Source organism: Boleophthalmus pectinirostris, unplaced genomic scaffold (assembly GCF_026225935.1).
Source record: "Boleophthalmus pectinirostris isolate CB_2022bp ecotype Guang Dong unplaced genomic scaffold, ASM2622593v1 HiC_scaffold_2, whole genome shotgun sequence".
Lineage (NCBI taxonomy): Eukaryota > Metazoa > Chordata > Actinopteri > Gobiiformes > Gobiidae > Boleophthalmus > Boleophthalmus pectinirostris.
The window spans coordinates 42,472,120-42,493,919 of NW_026571152.1; the positions used below are offsets into that span (position 1 = coordinate 42,472,120).

The 21,800-nt window shown below is 40.6% G+C and overlaps 1 protein-coding gene across 1 annotated transcript; it reads right to left on the bottom strand.

Moving 5' to 3' along the window:
• Nucleotides 1-4: 4 nt before the first annotated feature.
• LOC129409538 (myotubularin-related protein 5-like) lies at nucleotides 5-21,258 on the bottom strand. Its single transcript, XM_055155926.1, has 13 exons — nucleotides 20,587-21,258; nucleotides 19,773-19,896; nucleotides 17,283-17,388; nucleotides 15,886-16,020; nucleotides 15,530-15,638; nucleotides 11,565-11,678; nucleotides 8,096-8,173; nucleotides 7,908-8,021; nucleotides 7,349-7,477; nucleotides 4,271-4,369; nucleotides 3,932-4,130; nucleotides 313-425; nucleotides 5-37 (listed from the first exon to the last, which is right to left on the bottom strand). The coding sequence occupies exons 1-13, from the start codon at nucleotides 21,256-21,258 to the stop codon at nucleotides 5-7; spliced, it is 2,025 nt and encodes a 674-aa protein (XP_055011901.1).
• Between the last annotated feature and the right edge of the window lie 542 nt (nucleotides 21,259-21,800).

Here is a 21,800-nt window from a genome sequence, read left to right on the forward strand (position 1 = left end):
TATACTATGGTCTGTCTATCAAAGCTCTCAGCATCAGCTATAGACACAACCCAACAGCAATATTAGACTAAAATATGGAAAAAATGTCCAGTGACTGTACAAGGGCTGTGTGTCAGAGCCCTCAGCACGGCAGGCAAAAAAAGAAAAGCAGTACGGAAAAAGACAGAAATAAGACACAAGTAAAAATAAGAATGTCAAATGATCATCTACGACGACTTGGGACAAAAAAAAACAAACCACTTCTCATTAAAAAAAACTTAAATAATAGTCGTTTCACGCGTTGGTTATTCTGTGTGTGTGTGGGACTTTTACCTTCTTGGCCTCCAGCATCTTGTTCTCGAAGATGTAGGTGATGCAGTTTCTGACCACCTCCAGTCTGCGGGCGCTGTTCGCCATCACGTGACTGTTCCGGTCCACCGTGTCGCCTGGTAAACAGAAACACACTTTCACTTTAACTATCGAGAAAAGAGGCCATGATGTTTGATAGAATTTGGTGTTTTGGTTCCAGACGATTCTCCGATCAGAAGCAGAATGAGTCTCACGTGACTCTCTTATTTGAGTTGCTGGTTCAACGTTGTGTTTAAACCTAAAATATGCCTCTCTCTGATCTGAACGGCCTCTCCCTAAACCCCAGCACCTGCACCAGTCCTGAGTCAGTGCTAGTGCAGCCTCTGCAGTTCAGCGAGGGAATTCTGGAGGTTCTGAGCTTCACATGAGGCCTGAACATAAACTGAGAATGAGACAAATCCGTATGTATCCTTTTTACCTCCATGAAGTTGGCCCCCATCAAACACACACACACAAAAACTATGTCTATAGTTTGTGCTAAAATGATAACCAATGATAAAATGATAAAGAATCTTAGGCTTTGGAAAAGTATCTATTACAATATAAAATATTTGAATCAAAAGCAAATTACTACAGACTCATACAGACTTTTCCACAGCCTGAGATCGTTTCTCTTCACTAGTTTTGTAGAGTTTTGCTAAAGCCGCTGTCGTCAGCGGAGTGGAAATGATGTCACATAATTTCCGCAAAAATATAAATTTTAGAAATATACTTGACAAACAAAATACAAACATTTTCTATAATTCTCTGCCTGTTTTGAGGCTATTTAACATTTTGAGGGGCTGGATGACTAGCCTGATTCACCAGCCGGTTTCACTTCCTGGAAAACTGTGTGACCTCGCAGCATTAGGATTCGTTCACTCGACTGTAGGAGGGTACTTTTTTTATTTAACCAGTCGCTGCTGTTTGGTCGTGATGTATGTAATGCACCAAACCTGCAATAACGTCTTTTCCCTTAATAAAATTCACCAAACATTCTCTTTGTTCCAGCTTTAAATCCTCGATCTTGTGAATCGTTGACAACACAGAATGTCTGTCTTCGTCTACGTCCATCTCGACGCTTTGTTTACTGTTGTTCTGTTCCACAAAAGAGACCCAGACAGACGCGGGAGTTTGACGTCATGACTTCAAAGCTCACAGATGATTGGCTGGTGTGCAGTCTACAACTTCCGGGTATTCTGATTCCTAACCTAGTCACTGGAGAGAAATGAAACTGAGAGGAGGCACTAGGTGGGGCCAGCCTGGCTACTGGATGACATCAACGGCTGAAAATAAAACTGCTAATATTTTAAGAACAGTAATCTCAGAAACGAAGAACAAATGATTGACACCATTTTGGGCCGTTTTAGAGCATTTTGAATCTTCCTGGAGGCTGCTGACCCCAATTTGACTGATAAAAGAATTGTTAATATCTTCAAAACTAAAGCAGCACAAATGGAACTTTTTGCAGCACAAACGAAGGACGAACGATTGACATAGTTTTTGTGTAGGTTTGCGTTTGATGGGGCGACTTCACAGAGGTGTCGTCTTTATACCAGGTTTAGAGCACAGGCTGCACACTGTTAGTCAGGCTGGTGCCACCAAGTGCCTCCGCTCAATTTCATTTCTCTCCAGTGACTAGAATAGAATTGAATTTGTCGTCCTCAATCTGTGTATCATTCGTTCATTCGTTTTTCAATATAAAACCAAAAATAAGAAAACGAAAAAACAACAGTTTTCTTCGTTATTTGTCTCCAAAACCAAAATGAAAAAACGGATAACGATTCGTTTTTTCAGTTTTCGATTTTGTGTTTAAATGAAGAATGGAAAAAACGGATAACGTTTCCCGTTTACGTGACTTCCGTGACTGCGATGCCGAACTTTTGCACCGCATACGGACTGAATCAGGACGGATCCAGGTCCGAGACCAGAGCGGGACTGAGACCGAGACCAGAGCCGGACTGAGACCGGGACCAGACCGGGACTGGTCTAGTCTCGGTCTCAGGCCCGCTCTGGTCCCGGTCTGGTCCCGGTCTCAGTAGCGCTGTGGTCCCGGTTTGGTCCCGGACCTGGTCCATTTGAACCAAAAGCTCTTAGTTCGATTCATTTTCATTGGTGTGAATGCGTCAGTCGGATGCTTTGCACCACCTCGGAACCAGCAGCGGTTCTTGAGTGCGGAGGACCAGGGGCCTCATTTATAAAAACTGCGCAGGAGTTGTCGTAAGTTCGTGCGTACGCCTGTAGCTACGACAAGGCGTGCGCCACGCAAACTCCATATTTAGAAAACCCACCGCACGCACCAAACCACGCAATCTTTGCTTTATAAATCCCACCTGCAACTACGATTTGCGCACGTAAACCTACGTCACGTCACGCCCTAGACCGAGACAAGACCAGGACCAGACCGGGACCAGACCGGAGGCTCAGAGCCCACGGCAGGGCCGGAGCTCGAAGCTGAGGCTCGGACCCCGTGGAGGCTCGGAGTCAAAGCTCGTAGTCCGCCCTGGTCCCGGTCTGGTCCCGGTCTCAGTCCCGCTCTGGTCTCGGTCTGGTCCCCGTCTCAGTCCGCTCTGGTCCGGTCTGGTACCGGTCTCAGTCCCGCTCTGTCCCGTCTCAGTCCCGCTCTGGTCTCGGACCTGGATCAGTCCCGGTTCAGTCCATATGCGGTGCAAAAGTTCAGCATCGCAGTCACGGAAGTCACGTAAACTGAAAAAAACGAATCGTTATCCGTTTTTTCATTTTGGTTTTGGAGACAAATAACAAAGAAAACTGTTGTTTTTTCGTTTTCTTATTTTTGGTTTTATATTGAAAAACGAATGAACGAATGATACACAGATTGTCCTCGTCTCTTCTATTTCCATGTACCCAGTGCACTCGGAGTTGTGCGTCAGTGGAGAAATAATAAAAACTGAGGTACGGTTGTGATTGTTGATTTGCTGAACATAACGGAACGCTACAATGACATGGAGATGAAGAAAACTGGGACATTTTCTCATTTTTCCTAGATTATGTCAGGCTTACTACCGCGAACCATGGATCTATTAAAATAACTGGAGGGTGTTGCTGCTTGTAGTTGCTTCCAGTTGACATAGAGACACTCACTGGTAGTCAGGCTGGCGCCACCTCGTGCCTCCGCCCAATTTCATTTCTCTCCAGCGACTAGGTCAGGAATCAGAAAACACTAGACGGTTTGCAAGAACCCTGAAAGTTGTAGACGGCACACCGGCCAGTCAGCGAGGAGCTTTGAAACCATGACGTTAAACTCGTGGCGTCTGTCTGTGTCCCTTTTGTGTTTCAGCACAACAGTAAACAAAGTGTCGAGATGGACATAGACGAAGACAGACATTCTGTGTTGGCAACGATTCCTGAGATCCTCGAGAATTTAAAGCCGGAACAAAGAGAATGTTTGGTGAATTTTATCAAGGGGAAAGACGTTATTGTCCTTCTTCCTACTGATTTAGGGAAAAGCTTAATATACCAGTTGAGCGAACGAATTCTAATGCAGCGAGGTCAGACAGTTTCCACAAAAAGAAACTGGTGAATGATGAATGAGGCTGCATCCAGAAATCCCTTTCATTTCTCGTCGTGTGTTCATGTGTCTCACCCAGAGGAGGTCCGGAGGGCACCATGGCCTTGACCTCGGCCTTCACCACAGGGGGCGCCGTCTTGAGTTTAGCAGCAGCGTGGTCCACGAAGAGCTGAACGGCCACGTCGTCCAGCGGCGGGAACGGGGAGTGCGGAGTCTGGGCGTTTTCTGACGGACGCTGCAGTTTGTGCATTGACACGGTGGGGTACGGGTTCTCCTGCAGAGGACGAGGAAGAGAGAAGAAGACCATATAAGGAAGACAGAAGGTAAAATAAACGGTAAAACTGCTCATACAACGCTATAATTCTTCAGGTAAGTTTCAGAGTGCGTAGGAGAGCACGATGAGACCGGACTTACGTTTTTAAAGAGATGTTCTGCCAGTTCCTTGATGTGGTTCATGGTTCTGTGGGGGTCGCCCTCCGCCTGTCGAATCCTCTCCACCTGATTGGCCATGAGCTGCACAAACAAATATAAATAAATCATTTTAAGTCCTATTTTTGTCCAATTTATTGATCTTTATTTAGCCAGGACAGTCCCACTATTTTTCATCTCCTCTTCAGGGAAATTAAGAATCTGTTTTTCAGTCGAGTCCTGGCCCTGGATGTGTCCCTACTGTCTGTGTTTTTAGAGGAGGGGAGGACAGGCACAGGGAGAACATGCAAACTAGGGCAACTTATTCTCACACTGCGGAGGGAGGAAGTGTGTATTTAACTGTGTAACTCATCTCTAGCTCTCACAAAATCATTATTACAGAGTTAATATCCACATGAGTTCATTTTCGGGAACTTGCGCAGTTTTTTTCTGACAGTGAAGTGAAACTGGAGCGCGGCGCCGCAGCTTTAAGTCCGATAAATCTGATTTAGAGAAAGCAGACTGACTCCAAGATAAGAGCGTCGCAATTAGCTGATGTACGGTTCATGACTCCCTCTTACTGAATAAGGACCAGGGACTTGATACTATTTTGAGTGAAAATGCCTCATGTCTTGTACAGTACATCAGAGGTAGGACCAGGTCATTGTTTTGCGAGTCTCACGTCTTTGAGCTCAAGTCCGAGTCAAGTCCCAAGTCAAATACAGGCAACTCCAAGTCGAGTCTCGAGTCACTGGCCCGTAAGTCCAAGTCAAGTCCAAGTCGTCTGCTTTGAGCTTCAAGTCGTTTCAAGTCTTTAAACCAAAAAAGTACCAAATATAGCTTAGATTTTTGCAATTTATATGAATTTTAAACTAAAGTCATGGTACATTTATATATGAGTATTTATAGAAAAGCTGTAGAAATGTAATTTTTTTCTTTTTAAATGTCTTGACAAGATCTTAGTGTGAATCATTACGTTAGAATAGAAAGAATTCAGATTTAAAACTGCTAAATAACAGTTATTTGTCATGTAGTTCCCTCTGTATTACTGTGTTGTACTGTATATTACTGTGTTGTACTGTATATTACTGTGTTGTACTGTGTTGTACTGTATATTACTGTGTTGTACTGTGTATGTACTGTATATTACTGTAGTACATTTGAGGATACCACATCACAGTACTTCAGTTACAAAGTACAAAGTACAAAGTAACAGAAGTGGAGGGACATGTTCCTATAAAATTAAGCACCACATTTATCAAAAGTAAAGAGAAAAGTATTTTCTAAAAACATATATTTTTTAGAAGAAGCATAAATTCTTCTCAAGTCATAGGCCTCAAGTCCAAGTCGACTCCCAAGTCTTTGTCTATTTTATCAAGTCAAGTCTCAAGTCCTAAAAATAGTGACTCAAGTCACGACTTGAGTCCAAGTCACGACTTGCAAGTCCCACCTTTGCTGTACATCGACACTACACTCTAACGACTCGGTTCTCCAGGTCAGGCTCCAGGTCACACACAACATGACAGATGATGATGTAACACAAGGGATGCACCAATCCGATACTGGGATCTGATGTCGGCACCAAAATTGAAAAACTTGCTGGACTAGATATCGTCTTCCAAATATCGATTCAGTCATATCTTCATTTGGCATATAAATTAGATAGTAGTCTTTGTAAATCAGACTTTTTACTAGTTGTAATTCGCCCAGAAAGTCTCACAATGTTTGAATTTTCACTTATGCAAAGCTCTGCACATATGGATTTTTTTTTTTTTTGGAGCCGATATGACACCGATATAACAGGCTTTGCCGCTGCCGATATATTTAGTGACATTAAAATTCACTGTAAATCTTCAGCTGATTATAAAACTTAGGTCTGTCTGTATTAGATTTTAAGTTGGGTTTGTTTAGGCGACATTTATTGTTATTTTGCCTCTTTACGTCATATTTAAACAATTGGCCAACCGATATATTGGTTGGGCCCTACGCTGTAGTTACTTAAAGGGACAGTCCAGAATTTTGTACACAGGACCTCATTTCCTCGTGATCCAGAGTGTTGGAGACGTGTGGAGACACTTTTTTAAATATTCCGTCCAGTCCTTGTATTTGCAGAGGTCACTGGTGTTAGACTAGTGCATGTCAATGGTCATAGTTTATCCTGCCACTAAAAACAGTCTTACTCACTCCACAAAACACCCGAAGCAAATCTATTATTACACCAGACTGTCCATGTGAACGTCTGTGTTGATAGAATAATGTTTGAAATAAAACTAACTTTTGTATCACGTGAATCGACACATGTTGAGGGACTATTTTCTCAGCAGCAGCAGATTTTTACTTTGCCAGTAAGACAGGTGCTCGGTCAGACATGTCAAACTCAGGCCCGGGGGCCAAATTTGGCCCGTGATACACTTGTATTTGGCCCGCAAGATCATATGTATTAGAGACATTATTTATTGACAGTGTTGTTATTATTTTATATTCTGCTTGTTCTGGATTCAATGTTTAAGCAAAACTATTATGAAACATTTATTTTAATAAGAAAAGATTTAACATTACATATCTCAAAAGAAGAAAAAACACGCAGATGTTGCTGAAGTTTTTCAATAAATATTTAGTTTGGCCCATGACTTAGTCCCAGTTTTTAATTTTGGCCTCTGTGAATTTGAGTTTGACACCCTTGTGCTAGGTAAGGTCAGTCCGCCGCTGCTGAGTTTTCTATCAGGAAGTACAACTCACTGCTGCTCAGACATAAATCCTTCAAATGCAAGGTTGGTTTTACTTCTAAAATTATTCTCTTATTATTCAGGCTCACTAGGAAATGAGGCCCTATGTCCAAAATTCCAAACTGTTCCTTTAAAAGATAAAAGACACTTATATATATAACACATTTGCAACAGTTTTTTCTTATTTCATTGTAGTTTTATAGAAATAAATGTTGTTTTCTGTCTCTGCAGTGGTATCGGTTCATATCGATAATAGACAGATATGTAAAGCCATAGTATCGAAAATAGTATCGGAACTGAAAAAGCTGTATCGGTGCATCCCTTTACACAGTAACACATGTATATTAATTCTTCTCACATCGTCGAACAGGTCCGTGGTTCTGTAGGGAGGTCCTCGCTCAGACACAAACCCGGCGAAGGCCATTCCATCCAGAACCTTCATCAGGAAGTCGTCCTCAGACAGAGCTCTTTTACCCAAGAACGCAGCCTGAAAATCAGACACGGACAGAACGCTTTATCACACGAGGAACACACAATATCAGAGTCAGTGCTAGTGCGGCCTCTGCAGCTCACAGAGGGAATTCTGGAGGTTCTGAGCTTCACATGAGACCTGAACATAAACTGAGGATGAGACAAATGCAAGAAGTGCAGAGTCACCGTGAACGCCACAAACAAACAAACAAAACCACTCACCCATCACACTGTTGTGTTTCCTTTAAAGTCCGGTGAAAAAAGTTCGAAAATAGACCATGTGTCTTACAATCCAGAGCGACTAATAGTGCAGAAAATACGGTATGCTACAGAATAACTATTTTACTGTCTGGAGCGGACCAAATAATCAAACTAGCGATGTGAAAACGCTCCGAGATGACATCAGATTTGACTTAAACGCAGCAGCCGTCGTGTTCAGTTCGTACCTTGTGGAAGCGGATGACGGGCTCAGGGTGGATGCGGATTATGTGTAAACACCATCGATATCCCCGAAAGAGGCGAGCGAAGAGCCACAGGAACACGGCACGGATCTCTTTGTCCTGAAATCACCAGAGACAAACATTAAAATCACTCTAAAAACAAAGAGAAATGTTGAGATTAAACCAAACTTTACCTGTATTTTTAGTGAGGAGGGCTGGTTGCAGACTGGGGGAAAGGCGTGGTCAGCGACTTCCAACTCTGGGTCCAAAACCTGAACAAAAAATAAACATTACTGTAAAAAAATTTATTTATCTTATCTGTTTGTAATGTAATTGAGGTATATTAGTAGAATTATTTTTCCCCAGTTGTCTTTTTGGTTTGTTTACAATACAAACTCTGAACAGAATCCTACATTTTAAACATTTTCTGCACATTTAAAGGTGCATTGTGCAACTTTTCTGCTCGTCTCCATGGAGATGTTATTGCTTTGTCTCGCGATTAAACCAATCCATCTCAAAGGAGGCAACTATAGTCTACTTTACAGGTCAGATCTGTGGAGTGTCGCCCTATTCGCAGAAAGAATTATTGTATTTTTGAGCAACCGAAATGGTCCTTTTGAATTTTAATTAACAAAAAACAATAAAATGGGAAAACCGTTTGTTATTTCATTATTCCGCTTTAGTGTCAAATAAAAAAAAATTGAGAGAAATTGGGAGAAAAAGATTTCGGCCTCTATTTCCAATATTTCATTTAAAGTTTATTTTTTTTAAAAGTCATCGTGCCCGTTTTAATGTTGATATTTTATTCACTCTGGTTTATTTGCTTGAACAAAAGGAGAGTTTATCGCTGCTTCCCGTTTCTCGTCATGGAGTTCAACAATTATTTTCTAAAACGTGAAAGTAAACACGTCGCTTTAAAAGAAGACGACATGTTTGTCCACAAAACTCCAACGATTTTTCAGGTAAGTCCTTCTGGGGCAAATAAAGCAGAGAGAATAAAATATCAAAATTAATATAGGCACCGAGACTGTTTTTGGATCGGTGTTATTTGAATTAAACTTTAAAATAAATATTGGAAATAGAGGTCGAAATCAGTTTTTTTGTTTGACACTAAAATAATAATAATAATAATAATAATAATAATAATAATAATAATAATAATAATTTTTCCCATTTTATTGTTTTTCATTCTTACCATATTTTTTGGACTATAAGTTGTACTTTTTTTCATGGTTTGGGTGTTTCCTGTGACTTATAACTTATAAATGATATATTCTGTTATTATAATGTTTCCTGTTGCGATGTTGGGTAAACATCACTTACTTTAATGCAAAATATCTGTGTAAATGTGCGTCGTATTATCCAGCAGCTTCATAAATCTGCCGCATCACCAAATCTTCAACCAACAAGATCCACAAAGGATAAACATTCTAACATGAAGAATTTATCCACAACTATCAAGAGAAGAAAGACGAAAACTTAAAGGAAACAACGACGACGCATTAGTGAACAACTGAAAAAAAAAAAACTAAGATTATGATCATGAACAAAACAGAAGTACCTTATTTTTCGGACTATAAGTGGCACTTTTTTTCATGGTTTGGGTGTTTCCTGTGACTTATTCTCCGGTCCAACTTATATATTAAAATGTTTGAGTGAAGCGGTGAGAGGTTCTAGTCTTGTGTGTGAGTATCTGCTGCTCCTGTTCCTCCTGTACCACTGTCACTTGGCTCTACTGCGCATGTCTCCTGCAGAAAGAGCCTCTGTCCTGCTGCAACTAGTGAAATATTCAGCCGAAAACGAGAATCGAGCAGCAGAAAGAAAGTTTGGAGTGAGGGACTAGAGGAAAGCGGGGATGGAGAACACAGCTTCACGGTAACCGGGAGGATGCATCATGAAACTTTCCTGAAGTCACTGGATGGATGGACAAAGCCTGGACTTCAGTGACACAGAAACCATCCTGTCGGGATTCAGAAAGACTCGAATAATTTTAACTGGAACTGATGCTGAGTCTGACGACAGCGACACAGAAGAGGAAGTGACGCTCTGTTTACCTCCGGAGGTCGAGGTTGAGTTGTTCAGAAGTGACACCGAGGATGAAGAATTGAATGGATTTAGTGATTTGGAGTGAGATGGAGAGTTTGTTAAACTTGTTCTGTTCTGTTGTTTATGTTATAGTTTATCTGAAGAACTGTTCATATGTGACGTTAACAGTCTGTTGTTCTCTCTTCTATTGTTTTTACTACAACTTAACTTTTGAGATGAAATGTTGGTTCCTGGTCTCTGATTTTATAAAATAAATTTCCCCCCAGAAGTGCGACTTATGTTTTTTTCTTCTTCATTACACATTTTTTGGCTGGTTCCGAAAAATACGGTACTTGAAACTCAAAAGAACACGGACTTGAAACACCCGTAATGAATAAATGTTAGACAAAGTGCTGTTGTGATTGCCAAACATTTAGTCAGTGTAAGTTTCCACAGTAGAGCTGCGTGTTCTTCATACTCCACAGTCCTTGTTGGCGGCCGGTCTGTATTAAACAAACACATTCTCCCGTGTCACCCTCAGAGTTCTTCAGCTCAGTGTGAAAATGAAGCACTGACACTGAACAGAGACACAGAGACACGAGGAGAGGCGGCTCCAGCAGGAGACTCAGCAACCAAACAAAACAAAAAGAAACCAAAGGCAAACGCAAAAGGCCTAAACATGGAGCTATTTACCCCTGGTCTAACTAATACAAATAAGATCCAAACACTTGACGGTTGATACTTGAAGCTGATGACATCAATATTCAAGCTCACTGGAAGCACCGCTCCATTAGAAGCTCTGTTACTCAAGTTCGACTTAATCTGAGCTTTATTTTTCACAGTGTGACCAGAAAGAACAAACTTACTTGGAACTACAACACTGATTTGTGCCGTTAAACACGTCGCTCACACAAACACAAACAGTTTTTTTAGTCGCCTTTTGAATCTGTGTGTCATTCTTTTGTTTTTCAAAATAAAACCAAAAACAAGAAAATGAAAAAAACAACAATTTTCTTCATGATTTGTCTCCAAAACCAAAATGAAAAAACAGATAACGATTCGTTTTTTCAGTTTTTGATTTTGTATTTAAATGAAAAAACGCATAACGACCGTTTCCCGTTCACGTGACTTAAACTGTGATGCTGGACTTTTGTGCCACATACGAAGTCCTGGTCTGGTTCTGGTCTGGTCCCGGGCTAAGTCCTGGTCTCAGTCCCGGTCTGGTTCTGGACCTGGTTCAGTCCTGGTTCAGTCCTGTTTCAGTTCGTATGTGGCACAAAAGTCCCGTTTACGTGACTTAAACTGTGATGCTGGACTTTTGTGCCACGTACAAACTGAAACAGGACTGAACCAGGACTGAACCAGGTCCAGGACCAGACCAGAACCAGACCGGGACTGAGACCAGGACTTAGCCCGGGACCAGACCAGGACTGAGTCTGGGACCAGACCAGAACTGAGACCAGGACTTAGACCGTGACCAGACCAGGATTGAGACCGGGACTGAGACCGGGAACAGAACTAAGACACATTATGACTAATAACACAGCGGTCGACTCTCACATCTGTGCCCAGTCGTGTGCAGTGTTAAAAGAGCAGAGTATTAAAACCATGAGCAGTCTGTTGGACGCTGTTCCTCACCATCGAGAGCAGAGTCTGTGTTTGCTGCAGCAGAGGTTCAGGCAGGAGAGAGATGTGGACGCACTCGGGGATCGTCACTGTTCCACCGTCCAGGTCAGCGATGATCACGTCCAACTGCAAACACACAAGAGGCACGGAGAAGTTAAAGGGATCGTACAGGATTTTTTTCCACGTGTTGTGTATTTATTTTGCCTCTGCAACATTAGAACTGCACAGTCACTTGAGCAGTTTAAATCCTTGCTTTAAAACTGTCTCAAATTCTCTTTGACATTTGTCCATAGTTAAGAAGAGACACCTTGCTGTTCTTATTTTTTTTTAATTGTTATAAAATCTGTATCGTTAAGCAGTTGCCGATACGATACATACCTCGATACATAAGCCACGATACGATACATGTCGACAGGTGAACTTTCGGTTCAATAAAATATATATCAAATTGATTCAGTATGGTTAAATAAAAATATAAAGGCTAAATTATGGCTGTGATACTAAAAGTCTTTGTTAAACCAGTTAATGTGAATATGAAAAACGCTAATTTTAATCATCAAAACAGTGAAAATGTCAAACGTGTCACATAAACGAATTTGAAAAATAGTGAAAGGTGAAGGCGATGGGCAGGATTGATCCACAGGAAGAACCAAAAAGGAAACATTTGTCTGACTAAGAAATCATCCCGAGTTTACAGAGAACATTTTGTATGTGGAGCAACAACAAAACAAAATCCCGTTTGTTAATGTAGAGGAGCAGAAGACAAACAGACTGAGCTGCACTTTCTTGTTCTTGTGGTTTTACAGCAACATCACGTCTTGGTCTCTTTGCAGTGGAAGGTGTTTCTTGGTGAACAGTTGGAGCCTTTTGCTTTGGCGTTGACTTTTTAAATTCATAACCGAGGTCGAGTGAGGGATTGGGATTTTGCTTTGATGGTGCTCAATTTAATTTCTCTCCAGCGACTAAATCAGTTATCAGAATACACTAGACGGTTTGCAAGAACCCCAGAAGTTCGAGTTCAGGCACCAGCCAATCAGTGAAGAGCCAGACATTCTGTGTTGGCAACGATTCTCGAGATCGAGGATTTAAAGCCGGAACAAAGAGAATGTTTGGTGAATTTTATCAAGGGGAAAGACGTTATTGTCCTTCTTCCTTCGGGATTTGGAGCATTACATACGTCACGACCAAACAGCAGCGACTGGTTAAATAAAAAAAGTACCCGTCTATTGTCGAACGAACAAAATCCTAATGCTGCGAAGTCAGACGGTTTCCACAAAGTAAAACCGACTGATGAATCAGGTTAGCAAGTCCCAGCTTTTCAAAGGGAGAAAAGTAAGTTTCTGTCTTTTATGGTTGCAAAGTTATGTGTGGTTATATAAAAACATACTCCCAGATATCGTATACGATACCGTCGGGCTCAAAGGGTCAATGAGTATCTACTTTCAACGACAGTTTTAGCATTGATTAGTATCTGATTTTCGATATTTTTGATAATGATGCTCCATGGAGATGTGTAAGTTTGATGCCTTTTCTTGGAACATTCAAGGAAAAGCAATAACATCTCCCTGGAGACAAATAGTTTCCAGAAGCCACACCAGAAAAGTTAAGGGCAAAGTATAGTTCTGCATCGACTCAATGCGCACTGCCGCCGTCGCCTTGTCACGGTCGTTTTTCACATATGAAAATATGTGTCAAGGTCTATGCACCGCAAATTAATTCACCGCCAAAACGCTAAAAGGCTAGAATATCTGTCCATTCATATAAACGGTCTACGCGTGTGACCTGCACACGTATAATCTCAGAAAAGTTTCACATGAACCATCTCCAACACGACAACAACAGAACAGATTCACCATCAGCAGAACATCCCTCTGTCACAGAAAGAACACTCAGATTCCACTGAGTCATGTCCTTTAGTCCGACAGAAGCTGAACCGCATCAGCGCACAAGGAAAGGGCTGTTTTTAGTTCGATTAGTTTATGCAAATTAGCTGTGTGGTTTTAAGTTTTGTTTCTGTAAAACGTAAACACATGTGCACAAAGCTGAATTAAACACATTATTACTCAATGTATATTGAAAGAAAGGAAAGCTGAGTACAGGAAATGTATGTAGAGCGGCGGTACAGAGGACCAATCACAGCCCTTATCGTCTGCGTCGCTTCCCCTGCTGTCTGCATCGCTTCGACGCGTAGTTAGAAAATTTTGGGGGTGCACGTCGGTTGACGCAGACACTTTGCGTAGGGGGTTCACGTTGACACACACTCTCTGCGTTGTGATGCAGATGATTTGACGCTGGACCGTAAATTGGCCTTTACATAGTGCATCTTTAAACTCTCGTGCGCTGATATAATACGACATAAAAGATGACAGTGGTTGTGTGAGTTCAGAGTCTCTCAACAGTGTCTCATTATAGAACCTCAGACATTTAACTCGTCCAGGAGATAAACTCTGACCTCTGACCCCAGCAGTGATGAGATGTTGTTGTTAATCGCAGAAATATTTGTAAGATAAAACACAGAGATCAAAATGTAAAAGGGTTTTATCGCGATGGCGCTGTCAGATCTCCCACCGCAGACTTCATCATCATTTAATAAAACTGATTTTTTTTCTTTGACGCTGAATTTAAGGCAGGTTCAGACTAAACTTGGCACAGAATAAAAATGTGCTGGATTTTGAGATTAAAACGGACCGAACAAAGGGTCAGGGGTCATTTCTGTAATAATGTAATTTGATGAGACGTGTACAGTTTGTCGTTTTGCGTAAAGTTTCACTGTGTAACTTTTCTAGAGGAGGATCTGTCAAATGTTTTTCTCTGTTGCTTAAACTGATGTAAACAAAATGTGACTGAACCAGGACTAAACCAGGACTGAACCAGGACTGAACCAGGACTGAACCAGGACTGAGTGTTGGGACGGACCCAGAGGTGCACCTGTGTAGACTGTTGGGTGATCAGGACCAGACCGGGACTGAGACTGGGACTGAGACCAGGACTGAGACTGGGACCAGACTGGGACTGAGCCTGGGACTGAGACCGCACTGAGACCAGGACTGAGACCAGGACTGAGACAGGACTGAGACCAGGACTGAGACTGACACCAGGACTGAGACCAGGACTGGACCGGACCGACTGAGACCTGGGACTGAGACCGACTGAGACCAGGAGAGACAGGACTGAGACCACTGAGACCGGACTGAGACCGGGACTGAGACCAAGACTGAGACCAGGACTGAGACCAGGACTGAGACCAGGACTGAGACCGGAACCAGACAGAGACCAGACAGAGACCAGACTGGGACTGAGACCAGGACTGAGACCGGGACCAGACCGGGACCGAACTGGGACTGGGACTGAGAGACGACGACTGAGACTGGTTCAGTCCTGCTTCTGTCCTGCTTCAGTCCAGGTTTAGTCCCGGTTCAGTGCCCGTTCAGTCTCGGTTCAGTCCTGGTTTAGACCTGGTTCAGACCTGGTTTAGTTCTAGTGTAGTCCTGTTTTAGTCCTGTTTTAGTCCTAGTCCTGGTTCAGTCCTGGTTCAGTCGTGCATCACAGTTTAAGTCACGTCAAAAAACTTGAAAAGATCGACTTTGACAATAGACACATCCCACTGAGAAAACAAACGTGGAGGTTTGATGTTCACTTTTTCTGAAAATCCTTCCCAGTATGAATTGTGCGATGATGACTGGAAGTTCGAGATTCTTGACGCATCTATGTGACGTAAACGTGTACGTGACCTGAGCAGATCTGACCAGAGTTTTGCGTCTTGGGCAGTGTAGACGGAAACACTACAGTGGAGCGTTTTCAACTTATCCACTCTGGAGGGTGGTGTCAGATTTTTGCGTTTTTAAGCCCCAAAAACGCCGTCACCGTCCAAACGAAAGACACTTCCCATAAAATATTTTGTCGTTTTTACCTGTAAGTGTTCTCGTATAAACAGACCTTGAATCAGGAGTGATAGTTCTCAAATAAAATGGACTCACCAGTTCTTGCGTCTCAGATTTGAAGAAAGAGTTGACTCCGATGATGAAGGGGGTGGGCGTGCTCAGGACCTCCAGAAGTTTACCGGGAAGAATGGGGACGTACGTGAAACTGCAGACAGACACATTTATGTTTAATTAAAACGTACGATCAGACACAGTTTCCATCCTCTGCACTTTTACTCTTACTTCTCCACACAATTTAGTATTTTAATTTCAAGATGTGTAACTTTTCTGGTGAAGTGTCAAACCCAAATGCTGAATCACGCAGAGCATAAAATAAACTAAATCTTAGATGATAAATTGAAGTAATAGTACTTTTATCCCAGGTGTTTTTGAAGAGTTTATTTAACTCAGACCTGTATTTGAGCGGGAACATGATGGACAGAAGCCCTCTGCACGCGTCCGTCAGCCTCTGATAACTACTCGACAAAAACAGGATCTTATGTTCAGTCAGAGCCGCACAGAACAGACAGAGCACGTTCACGAGATACCTGCACAGACGAGAGAGAGAAGAGAGAAGAGAGAGGGAGAAGTTTAATATTTATTTTATTTAGTGCAGGAGTATAGTTTAATTTTATTTTATTTATTTAGAGGAGTTTTAATATTTATTTTTATTTTATTAGTATAGTTTTAATATTATTTTATTTGTTTTATAGGTAGTTTAGTATTTATTTTATTTTATTTAGTGCAGGAGAATATTTTAGTATTATATTTTTATTTATTTATGGAGTATAGTTTAATATTTATTTTATTTATTTAGTAGGGTATAGTTTAGTTTTATTTTATTTGATTTATAGAAGAATAATTTTGTATTTATTTGATTTTATTTGATTTAGTGTAAGCATAAAGTTTAATATTTATTTTATTTTATTTAGTGTAGGAGCATAGTTTAATATTTATTTTATTTCATTTATAGGAGTATAGTTTAATATTTATTTTATTTGATTTACAGGAGTATAGTTCAGTATTTATTTTATTTCATTTATAGGAGTATAGCTTAATATTTATTTATTTTCATTGAGTGTAGGAGTATATTTTAGTATTTATTTTATTTGATTTAAAGGAGTAAAGTTTAGTATTTATTTATATTTTATTTAGTGCAGGAGTATAGCTTTAATATTATTTTATTTGATTTAAAGGAGTATAGTTTAATATTTATTTTATTTTATTTAGTGGAGGAGTATAATTTAATATTTATTTGATTTGATTTGATTTAAAGGAGTATAGTTTAGTATTTATTTTATTTATTTTATTTTTATAATTTGTATTTATTTGATTTTATTTGATTTATTTTATTTATAGCGTTAGTATTTTATTTATTTTTATTTTATTTATTTAGTTAATTTATAGGAGTATAGTTTAATATTTATTTTATTTAATGCCGGAGTAAAGTTTAATATTTATTTTATTTTATTTAGTGTAGGAGTATAGTTTTAGTATTTATTTAATTTAATTTAAAGGAGTAAAGTTTAGTATTTATTTTATTTTATTTTATTTAGTGTAGGAGTATAGTTTAGTATTTATTTTATTTTATTTTAGTAGGAGTAGTTTTAGTATTTATTTTATTTTATTTTATTTAGTGTAGGAGTATAGTTTAGTATTTATTTTAATTTAATTTAATGCAAGACTATAGTTTAATATTTATTTTATTTGTTATATAGGAGTATAGTTTAATATTTATTTTATTTTATTTAATTTAGTGTAGAAGTACAGTTTAGTATTTAACATAGTGAAGTGTTGAGTGTTTCCGTACCGAGTTGTCTGAAGAGCTGAGCGACGCTGCTGCCGCTGACGGGGAGCGAGTCCGTGACAGGCGTCTGGATCACCTGCCTGTCCCCGGCGCCGAGCGTGATGGTCCTCTGCAGAGACAGCACAGAACGCAACAGAAACCCGTCAGAAAACGCCGCACGACGAGGGGAGGAAGGGGGGGGAATAGATCTGTGAGCGCGTCGCCGGGGGTTTAGCGCAAAAGTGCCAAACAAAAGCGCCGGCGGAAACAGGAGCCGAGCCGTGACCTTCGGTGAAAAGCAGAGTTTAATGAAGGAGCTGTGAGTTTTCCATCGCAGTGAACGTAGGTGTGAATGAGAGCAGCAAAAAAAAACAAAAAAAACAGCCAAAACAGAGCTGCAGGAGACAAGATGATTGGAAAATGCGTCAATGTCCGAAGAAAAATCAACCGGAAATGTTCAAGGAAGCGGTTTATTAAACTGTAGCAGCTGCAGTGTTTCCCACAGTTATATAAAAAATTTGGGCTGAGTATCGTCAAGAAGTCGCCGATACGATACATATCTCGATACACTGAGCTTTCGATTTGATGCAATTCGATATATTTAAAATCGATTCAATAAAAAATAAACAAACATTTGAATCCTCAAAAAAGTGAAAATGTCAAACGTGTCGCATAAGTGAGTTTCTTTTCACTAAACAAGCAACAAAACTAGCTTTTTTAGACCTAGTTCAGTTCTCGTTTAGTCCTGGTTCAGACCTGGTGCAGTCCTGTTTTAGTCTTGGTTTAGTCCTGTTTTAGTTATGGTTTAGTCCTGGTTTAGACCTGATTTAGACCTTGTTTAGTTCTGATTCAATCCTGGTTTAGTGCTGGTTCAGCCCTGGTTCAGTTCTGGTTTAGTCCTGGTTTAGACCTGGTTCAGTCCTAGTTCAGTCCTGGTTCAGTCCCGGTTTAGTCCTGGTCTTACTCCTGGTTCAGTCCCGGTTTGGTCCTGATTTAGATCTGGTTTGGACCTGGTTTAGACCTGGTTTAGTTCTGATTCAATCCTGGTTCAGTCCTAGTTTAGTCTTTTTTTTTTGTCCTGGTTGAGTCCTGGTTTAGAGACCTGGTTTAGACCTGGTTTGGACCTGGTTTGGACCTGGTTTAGACCTGGTTTAGTTCTGGTTTAAACCTGGTTTAGTCCTGGTTTAGACCTGGTTTAGTCCTGGTTTAGACCTGGTTTAGACCTGGTTTAGTCCTAGTCTAGTCTTAATTTAGCCCTGATTTAGTCCTGATTTAATCCTGGTTCAGTCCTGGTTCAGTCCTGTTTCAATCCTGGTTCAGTCCTGGTCTAGTCCTAGTTCAGTCCGTATGCGGCCCAAAAGTCCGGCATCTCGATCAATTTCTTCTGCTCAATAAATAAGCCTGTGAAGTGATGTTGTATTTTTGACAGTCGAGTCACGCCGGGCGCTCACAGGTCCCGGACCCGGTGCAAGACTCTGGTACGATGTTTCTGAAGTTTCTGTGATGTTTGTAAACGTTCATGTGCACTGAAACTTAATAAAAAAAAAAAAAAGCGGAATTGTTAAATCAAAATTGCAATATCAGCCAGAAAAATAGTAATTCAATTTTTTCTTAAAATCGTTCAGCCCTAATTCTGGCCCATTTATCGTGAGGGGGAGAGGACCAGGCTATTAATTTGTGGACCTCGGTGGTTTTGATTCTGTTCATTCTTAGTCTGTGTGTGGGAAACTCTGAGCTGCACAGCCGATTATCCCCCAGCGACAAAACTAACAGCCCAAAGTCCCATAGTGCGTCTTTAACTAGAGTCCCTGGTGTAAAAAATAACAAATATATATGATCAGTCGTCACGTGTTTATGTTCATTTTTCTCTTTTTTAACCGTTGATTAGAAACACACACGAGATCAAACTGGTGATCTTCTGGTTTATGGGCGACGACTCGACCCAAAAATCAAGAAAAATCCCAATTTGTAGCCTTAAGATTCAAAACATTTAGCAGCAAACGTGATATGAGCAGCTTTCAATATGTGATCCAAACACTGTAACTGTTTTCCATACTCCACTTATCTTTTGTACAAATAATTATAATGAGCATAATTTTGTTAAAGGCCCATATGACTCTGTTTTCTGTCCAAAGTTCTTATGCAAAAATGACTCTTGTGAGCTTTAAAGGTTGTATGGAGGATTTTTTTTTGTTTCAAGTTGTCAATGATAGATTATAGAGATGCAGTAGCCTTGTAATTATGATGACCAAAAAAAGAGAATAAAAATTCATCAACTCTGGACGTGGTGGGGCTAAACATTTGCCAATAGATAACGACACTGCCTCGTTATCTGTGAGCTGACAGGCTGTCAATNGCACATAAGCGATGAGAGTGAAGCTGGATTGCTAGAGTGCTCTTCAAGATGGACCCAGGATGGACACTCCGCCTCTGGCGTGTCTGCAGCCCAAAAAAGTAATTTGTTAATGTTTGTTGCCCAGTAGTAGTAAAGAAAGTTTGGTAGTGATAGACCACCATCTTCCCTCCGTCTTTCTAAGAACTCTCTTCTGATTCGAGGGATGTTTTTATTCCAGATGAACATGGACATGCACCCATTCAGTTCCTTAAAAAAAGCTTTAGGAATGAAGACTGGCACCGTCTGAAACAGATAAAGAAGCCTAGGCATGATTATCATTTTCACAGAATTAACTCTTCCGACCAGTGACAAGGGGAGTTTGGACCACTTATCCATATCTTGTTTTGCTTTTTCTAGAGAATTTGTGAAATTTTTTTTAAATAGGAGGTTATAATCATAGGTGACACATACACCCAAGTAATTAAAATGGTCCTTGTTTATTGTGAAGGGGAAACCCTGGAGATCTAATTGTTGAGCCTTTTTGTTGATCGGGAAGAGTATACTTTTAGACATATTTAATTTATAACCAGACACCTGCCCAAATTTATCTATAATGTTTAAAGCAATGGGAATAGTGGTGTGTGGATCTGAAAGAAAGAGGAGAAGGTCATCTGCATAGAGGGATAGTTTGTGGGTTTGTCCCCCTCGTTGTATTCCAAGCAATTGCGTAGATTCCCTTATCATAATTGCCAAGGGTTCAATAGCGATATTGAATAGGATTGGACTCAATGGGCAGCCCTGTCTTGCTCCACGAGCAAGAGGAAAAAAACTAGACATAACCTTATTTGTTCTAATTGATGCCTGAGGTGTTGCATACAGCATATGGATCCAAGAACAAAAAATAGGGCCAAATCCCATTCTTTTAAGTGTGGTGAATAGAAAATTGTATTCCACTCTATCGAACGCTTTTTGTGCATCAAGGGATATCACTACCTCAGGCACAATATCACTGCGTTGATAGATGACATTAAACACCCGCCGAAGATTGCTAGATATTTGCCTCCCCACAACAAACCCCGTCTGGTCTGGGTGTACCAATTTTGGAAGGACAGTTTCAAGTCGCCCTGCCAGCGCCTTTGCTAGAATCTTATAGTCGCAGTTGAGAAGGCTAATGGGACGATATGATTCGCAAAGGAGCGGGTCTTTGGATTTTTTCAGCAACAGTGAAATTGTAGCTTGGGTCATTGTCGTGGGCAGAACTTTGTTGTCCAGGGACTCCCTGAAAACTTTTAACAGCAACGGGGCCAATTTGGAGGCAAATGTTTTGAAAAATTCTATTGGATACCCATCTGGGCCAGGTGCTTTACCAGATTTCATCTTCCTAATGGCATTGTCTATTTCAGACAGAGACAAATCCGACTCCAACTTAGTTTTATCTGAGTCCTCTAAAGTGAGCAGAGTCAGGTCACTGAAGAAGTTCTCCACTTGGACCAAGTCACTGGCTTCAGAGCTGTACAATTTCTCGTAAAATAATTTGAATTCCATATTAATGTCCTTCTGATCTATAAGTACATGTCCATGCCCATCCTTAATTGCAACAATAGAGCCAGCAGTTGTTGATTGTTTCAGCTGATGTGACAGCAGTTTGTTAGCCCCGGTCACCATGTTCAAAATATGTTTGGCGGGACCTAAGGTGAAGGTCTATGGCCTTAGTATTGGTGACTTCATTGAATTCGGTTTGGAGCAAGATTCTCTCCTTGTACAATTCGTCAGAGGGTGACGCTGAGTGTTGCTGATCTATTTCCTTGATTCGATCAATTATCTCTGAGGCTCGTTTTGTTTGTTTCAGATTTTCCCCTGCAACAAAGGAAATCACCTGCCCTCTCAAATAGGCTTTTAGAGTTTCCCAGAGTGTGGAACAGCTTATCTCAGGGGATTCATTGAGCTCTATAAAAAAATCTATTTGTGTATTAATAAATTCGACAAACTTTTGATCAGACAATAATCTGGAGTTTAACCTCCAGGATATGGGCGAGGCCACATTCTCTGGAAAGCTCAATTTTAAGACCACTGGTGCGTGATCAGATATTACGATGCTGTCGTATTCTGTGTGGGTAACTAAGGGTAATAATTTTTGATCTATTAAAAAGTAGTCAATTCTTGAATAATTTTGGTGTACGGGGGAAAAGAAAGAAAACTGTTTGGAT